At 41.2% G+C, this 14332-nt stretch overlaps 1 protein-coding gene across 1 annotated transcript in view; it reads right to left on the bottom strand.

The window, feature by feature from the left end:
- ELP1 (elongator acetyltransferase complex subunit 1) overlaps positions 1 to 14332 on the bottom strand; it is a 59597-nt gene that overhangs the window by 7470 nt on the left and 37795 nt on the right. Inside the window, exons 29-35 of the mRNA XM_044265187.1 lie at positions 12295 to 12356; positions 5651 to 5713; positions 5223 to 5283; positions 3271 to 3384; positions 2648 to 2759; positions 715 to 842; positions 96 to 250 (exon numbers count right to left, since the gene is read on the bottom strand). Coding sequence (XP_044121122.1) covers positions 96 to 250; positions 715 to 842; positions 2648 to 2759; positions 3271 to 3384; positions 5223 to 5283; positions 5651 to 5713; positions 12295 to 12356 — 695 coding nt within the window. The remainder of the gene's footprint in view (positions 1 to 95; positions 251 to 714; positions 843 to 2647; positions 2760 to 3270; positions 3385 to 5222; positions 5284 to 5650; positions 5714 to 12294; positions 12357 to 14332) is intronic.

Here is a 14332-nt window from a genome sequence, read left to right as displayed (position 1 = left end):
AAAACTCTGGCTTTGACTTTCAAGAGATCATGTGAACATTAAGAACCTGTGAAATGGCTTTAAAAATGCACGTTCTGTCTCTGAGGAAAACTTACAGGTGTAGCTGAATTCTGCTGGTGGGTGAGAGTCCAAATTTCTGGAAGTGACCTTTCCATCAGCTGGAGGGCATCTTCAAAGGCCTTCTGTAATCCCCTTCCTTGCTCATCAAACTCAAAGAGAAAGAGCACCTTTAAAATATGGTATACTTCATCTAGAGAGAAGAAATTCGAGAAAGGGGTTAACTTGGGTCCCCAGCTCCATTGCTAGGATCGTAACACAATTTCTTGCCCAAGCAAAAAAATATTTAATATTACACTGCAGCTGCCATCTCCCACATTTTCCTCCATCTCCCCAAATGCTGGAGTAATTCATAATTCAACCTGTCTACTACAAAAAGGAAAAGGAGCACGCCGGGGCTCCAGCAGGAAAGGGTATCTTCACAGTCCTTTTCCCCAGCTTCAGTACCAATGTCTCCCAGCGGGGCTGGGCAGGGCCCAGTGGAGGAAGGCTTAGCTTCCCAACTGAGGCTGGTTCAGGAACGTGCCCTGAAATGAAACTTCCTGCCAAAAGTCTGTCTTTCCCAAGTTGGGAAAACTGTATCGTAATTATCTGCTAAACTCTGTACTATCCCTTTACCTTTTTGGGGGGCAAGAATCATCAGTATTGAGAACATACCTTTCAATTTTTCAGTGCTCTGTACAATTTCACCGAGGGCCTCCAAAAGGGCCAGATCCTCCAGCGGACTCCCTTCTTTGAGGCTATGCTTCTTCCGCTCTGCTTTGCGGCGATTCTTAGATGACCGCCTGTTAGAAGAAATTTGAAAGATGTTATAAAAGGGGCTCTCTTTGCACTGAACAGATTAAAATGAATGTACCTGTTGGCCACCAACTTTCTAGGAACCCAGAGAGTCTATAGATGGTATGTGTATTTGGGGGAAAATGGTGATGAGGTGTTGGGAGTGATAGCTAAAATAAATTTGGGAAAGGCAAGTCTTACAGACAGGAAATAATAAGGAAAACCCTAAAAAGTAGTATCTGGCCTTGAACTTTTAATTAAAATACAGAGGTTATATTTTTGATAATGAGAGCTAGAACAACAGAACCACCAGCTTAAATTTTCTAATGAAAAACAAATCTAAAGAAAAATTTAAATGAGACATAGACATGGCACATTGAAATTTGGATATAATAAAATATATATGATACCTGTATCTCTCCTGCTCAGAGGTCTTTAATTATGCCACCTGTCTGGGACTCTCGCCCTGGCTCTGTAAAGCCCAGTTTCTTTTTTTTTTTTTTTTTTTTAAGATTTTATTTATTTCTTTGACAGACAAAGATGACAAGTAGGCAGAGAGAGAGGGGGGAAGCAGGCTCCCTGCTGAGCAGAGAGAGCCCGATGCGGGGCTCAATCCCAGGACCCAGGGATCATGACCTGAGCAGAAGGCAGAGGCTTTAACCCACTGAGCCACCCAGGAGCCCCTGAAAAGCCCAGTTTCTAACTGACTCTCTTGCAGTTTCTGATCACTCCATATAACCTCATAAATCTCTATTCTGAATTCATAAAGCACAATTCAGTTTGTTTATTTATCTATTTTTATTTTTCAGTTTGTTTATCTATTTTTTTTTTAAGATTTTATTTATTTATTTGTCAGAGAGAGAGAGGGAGGGAGAGCAAGCACAGGCAGACATAATGGCAGGCAGAGGCAGAGGGAGAAGCAGGCTCCCTGCAGAGCAAGGAGCCCGATGTGGGACTCGATCCCAGGACGCTGGGATCATGACCTGAGCCGAAGGCAGCTGCTTAACCAACTGAGCCACCCAGGTGTCCCTTATCTATTTTTTTTTTTAAGACCTTATCTATTTGTCAGAGAGACACAGAGAAAACACGAGCATGCGTGTGTCCACACATAGTAGGGGGACCAGCAGGTAGAGGGAGAGGGAGAAGTAGTCTCCTTCTGAACAGGGAGTCTGATGCAGGGCTCGATCCCAGGACTCAGATCATGACCCGAGCTGAAAGCAGACACTTAACCGACTGAGTCACCCAGGCCTCCCATCATGATTCAGTTTAAATATACTATATCTTGTATTGTTCTATGCTTCCCAAGGATGACTATAAGCTCTTATAACCCACATCTCCTTAAACATTTTGGTAACATCCACTACAACTAGCATATGGGTTTTCTGACCGAATGCTACACTGCATATGCATGATGACTTATTTTATATTAATAATCTCTTCTAATCCTGACTTTGAACTGAAGATGCCTGATACCATTTTCCTTTATAAACTTTTAATTTTTTAAGTGCCCACATAATCTGGTCACTTAATATTTGTTAAATGAATGAAATCAGATGTCATAAAAATTGAGTGCCAGAGTAGAGGCCTTGTGGGTACAGACAAACACACGGTCCACAAAGCTGCAGTAGAAAAACATTTCAACACCAAGTCTAACTCCTCAGGTATGTGGGGAAAGCCCCTGCACTCCAAATCCCGGCCTTGAGGACTGTCCTTCTCTCCCCTGCACTGTCCGGATGAGAAACTGACCTCCTTCCTTGCACTCTGTCCACACACCCAGGGCCTCATCCATGTGCTACGTAAACGTGATACGTACGCGGATATCCTGGAGTTGCTGTGGGAGTATCTGCTGCTCGTGTCACCGCCACTCAGGACACTGCTAGTTTCAGAGAAGAGGTCAGACTCTTGGCCCTGGGGCAGCTCATCATCTACAAAAGAAGAACCAGATACGGAATGAAAACTCCCCGCTGATGTAGCTTTACCTTCAATAGGGTAAGTGGACTATAGTTCACCAGGGCATAGCTGAGGATGGGTGAAAATTATTAGAAAGTCGATCTCAAAGTGAAATGAGATAATTATTAAATACAGTTACTACTACCATACACCAGCACACCAGTACCAAGGTTATTTTTCCTCTTCTTTTCTTTCTGAAAGCAAAGGAACCTTTGGAGGTGAGGACACTCATTCTGCTCTGCTTGGTGGGGGTGTAGGGGGTGTAGGGCATGTGTGGCAGAGCTCTTCCCATTCATGCTTGGTCCTGCCCCCAGCCCTCCCCAACACACACAAACAAGACATACACAGTCCTCAAGGGGTTTCACGAAGGACTTAAACATCCCCCAGCACAGTAATCACCGTGCAGGAGGCACAATAAGCAGCTAAGACAAAGTATGGTATGTCCCCACCATGCCCAATTGTCAGTGTCTCCATGTAGACACTCACCCAGATTCACCTGCTGTGCCCTCTCCTTGAGATCTCGAACCACCAATAAACGGTTTTTATGGCGATTGAATGTGGCTGTCTGAGAGTCCAGAAGTGCCATATAATTCTTCTGGGCTGGGGGTGCGGATGGAAAATATTTTGAACAAGATGTTTAAGTAAAAGAGAAAAACACTCAAGTAAGGCAGTGAGGGAATAAGAATTTAACAAAAAGAAACAGATTACTAGGTTTTCCAAGCAAGATTTTTTTTTTCCTTAAAGAGAATTAACCTACATTGTTTTAGGAGAATGAACTACACATTGAAATTTCAAATTTCAGAGTTCATCAACATCATCCTAGAATGCCCTCTAGCACTAAATTAGTAATATCACCTGAACAAAGACTCAGTACCCAAGAGCAGACTAGCAAAGAAAAGGAGTATACAGGAAGCTGTTAACAAAAACAGAACAATCACTGAGATGTTTCTGAAACATAGGTATTAGGCCTATGCAAATGAAGAGTCAGCATTTTTCTAGAACTCAGTAGGGGAGAAAATCCAAGCAAGAGACAGCTAGATGGACAGCTGGAGGGTCAGGATGGATGCTTTCGGCAACGTAACTAAGCAAATGTTATGAAAAGAATTCTCCTACGGTGTTAATGAGGATGGGAGAGGAGGGACGCAGGCTGGGTAAGCGTGTGAGCACATGTACACATCAGAAAGGCCTGATCCTACTCACAGTGTGGACTGTGCTAAAAAAGGCAGAGCTTAAAACCAACCCCCACTGCTGGAAATTTCTGTAAGCCAAACAGATGTCTTTCTTTTCCATCTTGCTTTTAAGGAGTCAAAGTGATCACCCAAGTATTCCAGAACTGGTAAAACTCACCTGGTTTAATATATAAATATATATTCCACTTAGATTTACCAACTGTAAACATTTTCCTTCCTGTTTCTCTCCATACCACATATACAACTATTATTTTTGTGGAACCTTTTGAGAGTAGGTTGCACAAATGATCCTTCCTTCTTAAATACTTCAGAACATCTCTCTTAAGAATAAGGGCATTGGGGCACCTGGGTGGCTCAGTGGGTTGGGTTGCAGACTTCCGCTTAGGTCATGATCCCAGAGTCCTGGAATCGAGCCCTACATCGGGCTCTGCTCAGCAAGGAGCCTGCTTCCCCCCTCCTCTCTCTCTGCCTGCCTCTCTGCCAAATAAATAAAATCTTAAAAAAAAAAAAAAAAGAATAAGGACATTATTATGATCTCATTGGTCGTGGGATCAAGCCCTGTGTTGGACTTCACACTCAGCATGGAGTCTGCTTAAGATTAGAGAATCTATCTTCCTCTGCTCCTCTGCTCCTTTCCCAACTCTCCAATAAATAAATCATTTAAAAAAAAAAAAAAGGATATTAAGGATATTATCTAACATAAGCATAGTATGTAAGAAATTGGCCACTAACAGAATACTGTATTATCTAATACCTAGTTCATATTCAAGTTTACCAATTACTCCCAAATATAGATTTTTTTAAAAAGATTTTATTTATTTGACAGAGAGAGAGAGAGAGAGAGAGAGAGTGTGTGTGTGTGCATGCACACATAAGCATTAGGAGCAGAGGGAGAGGGAGAAGCAGACTCCTTGCTGAGCAGGGAGCCCAAGGTGGGGCTCAATCCCAGGACCCTGAAATCATGACCTGAGCTGAAGGCAGATGCTTAACTGACTAAGCCGCCTGGGCATCCCTACAAATAAAAATATTCTTAACCGTATCTTATCACGTTTTTAACATTCAAGTATTTTACATACTACCATTTGACAGTTAGCATATTTAAAAATTCTAATCAGAATTAAGTGTTAAACCCAGTCAAAACTCTGATCAACTCTATGATTAAAGGATGTAATAACAGGCAGTATCCTTCTCTTTGCGCTTCCCCACCTCTACACTTCCAAATGTAGAATTCTGAGATGCAACCCTTACCTTCTAAAATGGAAGGCTTTATGTTGGTTTCTATTATATCTGGTCTGTTATATTTGTAAACCTAAAAGGAAAAAGACAGTAGTTTTAGGCAGGAAAACGCATGTCACTGTAGAGGTAAGACATTTGGAAGGAAATGGATGACTTTCGGAGGTCACCAGATTATTTTCAAGCTACAAGGTAGCTAATGAGCATTTAAGTCATTTTGGTAAAAACCAGTAATATTTCACATTTAAAAAACTAATTCCAAACATTAAGAATCAATTCTTTAAAAGGTTTTTAAAATACTGCTTATCCTTAGAGCAGGAGCCTAACTATTTTGACTTAATTTTGCTAGCCTCCGAAGACAAGGGATTCCAGCTGACCTTTCTACCCTGCACTCTTGCTCTGCTAAGCACCTAACACAGGGAGGATTTTAAAGGTTTTCCTACCAGTCTCAGAGCTTCTTCCCAGGCAGCTCCTTCTAGTAATAAGAGCACAGCTTCTTCATAATCCTGACAAGGAAACAGCAAGACAGATAACAGGTGAACGGGGCAAGCGGGTCAGATGCCACCATGATAAATGGCGCCACTGCCTATGGAGGGGCCTTCTTTGCCTGCCAGCCCCCCCGTTATGGTCCCAGTTCCTAGAATCAGGTCTGGCCTCCAGTCCCTACTCAGTAAACAGTGATGCAAAAGACAATGGGTGGGGGGTAAAGATAGATTCTGGAAATAACCACAGAACACATGGCATCATCTTCCTATGTCCCTGAGCATTGAAACCACCAGCGAGGTCTGAGAGAAATGCCCACCGCCCCAGCTATACTACCCTGTTCAATTTGACAGGTTTAAGGACTTTTAAACTTTTCTTTCTGCTCTTCGTTTTCTTTTTCCCCCCTCCAACTTTTATTTTGAAACACTTCAAACCTCCAGGAAACTGAAAGATGAGTGCAATAAACATGAGTGTAATAAACACCTGCATATCCTAAGTCTTCAAACATTTTTGATGCTTGTGGCCTTACCAGTAAAAATTTTTGAGCATGTACTACAGTATGTAATTACTTAATGTACATATAAGGCATATAAAACAAAGCATTTCGATAGGTACAAATCGTGTTTATCTTTTTTACTACTGAAGTACAGTTGACATACAACGTTATTGGTTTCAGGCTTACGACACAGCAATCTGACAGTTCTACACATGACTCCGCGCTCCCCATGGTGAGTACAGTCCCATCCGTCACCACACACCGTGATTCCAGTATTACTGACTATGCTCCCCAAGCTGTACTTCTCATCTCCGTGACTTATTTACTTTATAACTAGAAGTTTGTGAAACTGGAAGTAAGTGAAACAAAACACATTTTATGTTTTTTAAAGGGGATGCACAGAGCTGAAACCAAGAATCAGACACTTAACCAACTATGCCATCCAGGTGCCCCTGGATTTCACCATTTTAAAATGTGTTTTGTGGGGCGCCTGGGTGGCTCAGTGGGTTGGGGCCTCTGCTTTCGGCTCAGGTCATGATCCCAGCGTCAAGGGATCGAGCCCCACGTCGGGCTCTCTGCTCGGTGGGGAGCCTGCTTCCCCCTCTCTCTCTCTGCCTGCCTCTCTGCCTACTTGTGATCTCTCTCTGTCAAAAAAATAAATAAAATCTTAAAAAAAAAAGTGTTTTGTGGGGGCGCATGGGTGGCTCAGTGGTTTAAGCCTCTGCCTTCGGCTCAGGTCATGGTCTCAGGGTCCTGGGATCGAGCCCCACATCAGGCTCTCTGCTCAGCGGGGAGCCTGCTTCCCCCTCTCTCTCTGCCTACTTGTGATCTCTCTCTGTCTATCAAGTAAATAAATAAAAATCTTTAAAAAAAAATGTGTTTTGTGGGTTGCCTGGGTGGCTCAGTCGGTTAAGTGTCTGACTATTGGTTTCCACTCAGGTCATAATCTCAGGGTTGTGAGATCGAGCCCAACATCAGGCTCTGCATTCAGCATGGAAACTGCTTAAGATTCTCTCTTTTTCAGGGTGCCTGGGTGGCTCAATTGGTTGAGCCTCTGCCTTCGGCTCAGGTCGTGATCTCAGGGTCCTGGGATCGAGCCCCGCATTGGGCTCTCTGCTCAGTGGGGAGCCTGTTTCCTGCCCTCCCCGCCTGCCTCTCTGCCTAGTTGTGAGCTCTGTCAAATAAATAAATAAAATCTTTAAAAAAAAAAAAAAAAAAGATTCTCTCTTTCTCTCCCTCTATACCTCCCTGCTACTTTTTCTCTCTCTCTCCCCACCCTCTCAAATAAATAAATAAATCTTTAAAAAAAAAAGTGAGATACATAAAACAACTGGCTGGGTTTCCTCCAGTAGTCATGGTGATTAAAAAAGGTGGGGATGGGTATGCATTAGATTAAAAGAGATTTAAGAGACTAAGATATAAAATGCAATACATGACCCTAAATTGGAACCTACTTTGGATCATCCTACTATAAATTATAAATCATTTGGAACCACTGAGGGAACTAGAATTTTAATTTTACATAAATTAAAATGTATTTACCTGGAAAGATGAAGACCATAAACACTTAAAGAAAATTTATAAAGAGCACAGTATAACTTCGTTTTGGTTAACCATGCGAGAGAGAGAGAGACAGAGAAAGAGAGAGGGAGAGCGCGCGCACGTGTGTGTGTTGTGCACACGCATACGAAGAGCACTACAGGAAGAATTATAAAATGGAAGAGATGACTAGCAAACTCTTGAGTGGTAGGAATGACATGCTTTGTTTTCTTATTACTTTCAGCATTTTAAAGAATCTACAATATATACATACTACTTTAAATTATTTTTAATTAAAAATATTAAATAGAAGTAAGCATTTTCTTCCCAGACCCTAGTGCATATGCCCCACTAACAGGCCCATACCATAGGTCCACGAAGGGACATAGCAGGGTATGTGCTATTTGACCCACAGAGAAAGAAAGAGGGTGGTGGGGGGGAAGCTGTTCTACCAAAATGACAATCACATGACATACAAGGACTCTGAAGTGTATAATTTGTGGCATTTACTGTGTTCACAATACTGTGTGACTACCAACCTTTTTAAATTCACCTGATAAAAAAACACCCCCATTTCCCACTCCATTCCTCCCCTGGTAACCTCTGATGTTCCCTTTCTTTGGGTTTGCCTACTCAGGACATATTATACAACAGAAATCATACAACAGGTGACATTCTGTGTTTGGCTTTTTTTCACTTAGCATAATGTCTTCAAGATTTATCCAAGTTGTACCATGTATCAGTTCTCTGTTCCATTTTTTAAAATTAGTTTTTCTGATTATAGTATAACGCAAATAACATAAAATTTATCATTTTAACCATTTTTTTATGTCCAGTGGCATTAAGTAAATTCACATTGTTGTGAAACCATCACCACCATAGTCTCCAGAACATTTTTCATGTTACAAAATTAACTCTATACCTGTGAAACAGTAACTTCCTATGTTCCTCTCCCTCAATCTCTGGCAACCACCTTTCTACTTCCTGTCTCTATGAGTCTGACCACTCTAGGTACCTCATATAAGTAGAATCCTGCCATACTAGTCCTTTTACATCTGGTTTATTTCACTTAGCACAATGTTTTCAAGGTTTATTCAAATTAAAGCATCCATCAGTTTTACATTCCATTTTATGACTTCATTTATTTATTTGAGACAGAGAGAGTAAAAGAAGGGAGAAAGGCAGAGAGAGAGGGAGAAGCAGACTCCCCACTGAGCAGGAAGCCCAATGCAGGGCTCAATCCCAGGACCCTGGGATCATGACCCGAGCCAATGACAGACACTTAACTGACTAAGCCACCCAGGGTGCCCCGTATGTTGAACTTTTTAAGGAACCATCAAACCATTTCCCATAGCGGCTGTGCCATTTTACACTTCCAGCAGCAATGTATGAGTGTTCCTATTTCTCCACATCCTTGCCAAGTTTTCATTTTTTTTTCTAAAGATTTTATTTCTTTATTTGACAGATGAGATCACAAGCAGGCAGAGAGGCAGGCGGAGAGAAAGGAGGAAGCAGTCTCCCTGCTGAGCAGAGAGCCCGATGCGGGGCTCGATCCCAGGACCCTGGGACCATGACCTGAGCCGAAGGCAGAGGCTTAAACAGACTGAGCCACCCTCGTGCCCCAAGTTTTCGTAAGCTATAAACCAGTACCACTTGTGGACAAATACAAAAATCCTTTAGAAAATTTTAGCAAACTGAACCCATCAATTATGAAAAAGGATAATACATTATGACCAAGATAGGTTTAACCTAAGGACTGCAAGATTGGTTTAATACTCAGAAATCAATGCATTTCATCCTAGCACTGGTCTAAAATGAAATACCTTAGTTTGAAAAATGCATTTGACAAAATTCAATACCTCTTCTTGATAAAAACTCTGGGAACCTAGAAGGGAATTTCCTCAACATAAGAGCGCAAGGATTGGTAACTTCTTTTCAGTAACAGGCTAGACAGCAAATATTTTAGGCTTTTAGTCAGACCATCTCTGTCACAGCTCCTCAACTCTGAGGTTATAGGTATAAAAACAGCCACAGAAAATATGTAAACAAATAAGTGTGTCCATGTTTCAATAGACCGTATAAAAACAGGTGACTAGCTAGATTCCTAGACTAGTTTGCCAACCCCAATAGCACTACCAAGTTCTCACATCTATTAAGAAACAATAGCATGGGGAATCTGGGTGGCTCAGTTGGTTAAGAATCTGCCTTCAGCTCAGGTCATGGTCCCAGGGTCCTGGGATCGAGCCCCACTGAGCAGGGAGCCTGTTCTCTCTCTCTCCTCCCTGCTCAGATCCTCGCTCTCTCTCTCTCTCTCCCTCAAATAAATATGTAAGATCTTAAAAAAAAAAATTTTTAAAAAAGCAAACATCATACTTAATGATGAAAAACTGAATTTCCACCCTAATACCAGGAAAAAGGCAAGGATGTCCACCAACCCTTACCACTTCTATTCAACACTATACTGGAAGTCCCAGCTAATACAGTAAGGCCAGAAAATAATATGAAGGCATACCAATTGAAAAGATATAAAACAGTCTTTGGTCAAAGAAACCATGCTCATTAATATAGAAAATCCTAGAGAATTTACCTCCAACAATCCTAGAACTACAAAGTAAGTTCAGCAAGACTGTAGGATATAAGGCCAATTTAAAAACAAAACAAAATTTATTTCTATTTACTAGCAACAAAAAAATTGGGATGTGGAAAAAAAAAAAATCCTAGTCAAATACTAGTCAGAATTACTGTAAAACTCTTCTCCTTCACCGTACCGTATCACCCCTTCACTAAAGCTTCTTTGTCGGATTTCCTTACACTTACTACACCGTGGCAGGCTTCCAACAAAAAATTACACAAAGGACAAAAACCCTTTGAAAAGCCAGAAAAAGCACCAGAATAAGACTAACACATGTAGGGATACTGAAATTACAAGCTCAGGAATTTAAAATAAGTATGATTACACCTGAAACTAATATCCTACCATATGTGAATTATGTTTCAATTAGAAAAAGAAAAAAAAAGAGGTATGATTAATATGCTCAAAGCTCTAATGGAAACAGCAGACAACATGCGAGAACAGATGGGTAATGCAAGCAAAGAGATGGAAACTCTAAGAAAGAATCAAAAAGAAATGTTAGAAAACAAAAGCATTATGTGAGCAAAAGAAGCCAGACTCAGAAACCACATACCAGATGGTTCCATTTATATAAAATCCTAGAAAAAGCAAAACTGTAGTGACAAAAAGGACATCAGTGGTTGGTAGGAGCTGAGAGTAGAAGGAGAAGACTCACTGCAAAGGGGAAGTGGGGAACATTTTGGGGTGTTACAAATGTTCTATGAGCATGGTTGTAGCAGCATTTGTCAAAACTCATCCAACTGTTCATTTAAAATTGTTAATTGTATTATATGTAAAGTATACCCAATTAAAAATATACAAATTATGAACATATAAATTAAATATATATATGAATTAATCTTCATTTGTATAGAAAAAAAGGATGGTGGCCTCTTCTCCATTTAATTAACCATCTTAGATGATGTATCATTCTACCCTAGCCCTGTTACTGTGCATTATTTTATTCATTGATGTTTTTGGCTCAATCACCCAACGTAATTTCTTGCTTGTAATTTTAGTGATCTTCTTTCACTCACCCTGGTTACATCAAAGACATTCAGGTATTTTAAAAGCACAGTTATGTTATACAAATGTGCCTACTAGTAACAACTGTGAAAAACACTCTCTAATCAAAGGCTAAAACTCTAGAAGGCAGTAATCCCTGGTGTCAACTGTGTATTTATGTTCTATTAGTCTGTGGCGGGTGTCGATGCATAGTGTTTGCTGTTGTTTTTTTTTTTTTTATGATTTATTTGTTTTAAAGGCAGAACGAGTGGAGAAGGGGTAGAGGGAGAGAGAAAATCTCAAGCAGACTCCCCACTGAACATGGAGCCTGACGCAGGGCTCAATCGCACAACCCTGAGCCAATGACCTGAGCTGAAATTGAGAGTTCGACACCCAACTGACTGAGTTACCCGGGAGCCCCATTTCAGGGCACAGCTTTATTTTCATAATAAACTCTACAATTCTGTCCAGAGCTGGTAAAGGTACTCGTCTTTATAATCTGCTGGAAAATTGGAACGTATCAAGCTGCCTGAGTAAAAGACCCTTCTAACAGGGAGAATGATTCTAAAAGCCAAAAAAAATCTGAAATCCAATCCCTTTGTTTTAGAATGGTCCTTTCTCACTGTTTCTACCTCACAAGTTAATACAAAAAGCACAACTCCCTTGAGATTTAATTTAGTACTTTCTACCAAGGTCAAACCACTAGTGCCTATTGTGGTAGAGTTCTTTGGTATTCTACCTTACAGAACTTATTGTTTACAGAACTAATTATTTAGAAATAAGTTAAATTTAGATGTGTAAGTCAGGTCAGCAAGAGAGAAGATCTGCAGAGCTAATACTGTCTCAGGACTTCCGAAGTACCCCAAGTTCTTCTTAATTTTCATGATCAGTTACGTACAACTGGGAAGACCTTGTTTGTTGACTGGGTGGCTGAAGGGAGGAAATGAGGTTACCTGGGCATACTGTTCCAAGACTGTGGCTGCGTCACTGTGCTTCCTCTGCTCAACCAGCTTTCCTGCAAAGATAATAAACATTTGACCATAGCTGGCTTGCTAACAACAGGATTACCAAAACACTCAAGCTAAAATGGCTTTTGGGGTTTTGTTTTGTTTTTTTAAGATTTATTTATTTGAGAGAGAGAAAGAGAAAAAAAAAAGAAAGCGAGCACCCATGTGGCCACACAAGTGGGAGGAGCAGAGGGGGAGAGAGAGAATCTCAAACTAACTCCAGGCCAAGCACAGAGCCTGACACGGGGCTCCATCTCACGACCCTGAGACCACAACCTGAGCCCAAACCAAGAGTCGGGTCCCCAAGTGACTATACCACCCAGACACCCCTGGAGGTACTTTTTAAATAAAAACAGACCCCTACAAACTGGAGATTGAGCTCTTGTGTACGTTCAAGCAGAACGACTTTAAAACAGCATTTTCCAAAGTGTTCCCTAAGACTGTTCTGTAGGATAATAAAAGGCAAAACCAAAAAACCATTCTTGGGTCGTGTAAGTTTGTGAAACACAGGGTATAACAATGCTCAACAGATTCCTTTGCTGAAATGCTTCATTAATATATCTTCATTACGCATCAAACTATATACTTTGTGAATTTCTGTCAGGAAACAGGAATACTACAGAGTTCTCTTAAATGGCAGTTACAATCTAAATTTAGCATGGAATGCGAAAACCATGTACAGTCAAAATTAGCCAAGAGAACAGGCTTATAAAGGCACACACAGGACCTAGCATCTCCGGCTCATCCATTTCTTCCTCAAAATGAAAGAGGCTGCTGTTCTCCGGTTGAGCACTAACATGAAGGTACTTGGCTTAGGGGTCATGCAGCGTCTTTAGATCCTGGAATCACTCAGCAAGCTGAAACAATCCTGCTTTGAGAAACACACGGAACCTGAAGCTGACGACAACCGGCAGACTCCTGTCTCCCATCTTACACAATCTCCACGCATAGTCTCCCTGACAAAAACAGGTAGAATCACCTCCACAATCTCAACAGCTACCTTTCTTTTCTTATATAAACGGCCCAAGTTAAAGTGCACACGAAGTGACTCGGCCTTACCCCATTTCTCAACGATCTCTGACCACCACCTTTCCTACCGCTTTTGCTAAGCACCGGGGAGAACTGGGTGTGCACCACACGGCATGACAAACAGCAAGCTAAGAGTTATAGAGAGTGTATGCCAAGATAATAGGCCCTAAGAACAGAGCTGGAAGATATAAACTACCAGAACATAAGTTGCTAAAGCAGAATAACAATGGAGCCAGAATAAATACCTAAAAGGCCTAACACAAGGAATTCTCAGAAACTAAAGAGTTCACCATGGAAACGAAGAGGGCTTACAGAAGAGCGTACAGACCTAATAACCAGAAAATACCAGAAAAAGAAAAGTGATAACCTCATACATTTTTATGACCCATATAAAAAGGAAGAATGCAAAGGGCTAAAGAGGACATGTACATACATCTGACAGAATTTAACTGGGAATTTTTTTCAGGACTGCATTTTTTGGGAAACCATAACAGTATTTTTAAAACTCTTAACGAGCAAGGCAAGAATATACCAAGCATAACTGAGAAGGCAGGGCGCCTATTCACCTCTTCTCCCAAGCAGTCCTTTAGCTCTCCTCCCTCTTAAGGAATCAGACTCTGACACAGGCCCACCTCTGGTTCAGACAGTCCCTAGACCTAACACAACACAGGTAAACTGTCTTTGCTTTCAGAACGCTTATACCTCTGGCCTTTTCTTTCACCTCATTTCTCATAAATGCTATTATGATTCCCAACTATCTGTCTATACCTGAATGGCCCCATCCCAAAACTCATGTTTACCTTCTCACAGGGCACATGGCCGCACAGCAACTCTGTACTATGATGTAAGTTTGGGCAAATGAGATGGAACACAAGTAACAGTGTAACTTCAAGGTCATTTCTAACTTTAAGTGTTTTCCTAAGCCTCTAGCTTCTTCCCCTTCCTAAGGCTTGGA

Source organism: Neovison vison, chromosome 9 (assembly GCF_020171115.1).
Source record: "Neovison vison isolate M4711 chromosome 9, ASM_NN_V1, whole genome shotgun sequence".
In the NCBI taxonomy this organism is placed as follows: domain Eukaryota; kingdom Metazoa; phylum Chordata; class Mammalia; order Carnivora; family Mustelidae; genus Neogale; species Neogale vison.
The sequence above is the reverse complement of the archived record's forward strand: the minus strand, read 5'-3'. Positions and strand labels throughout refer to the sequence as shown.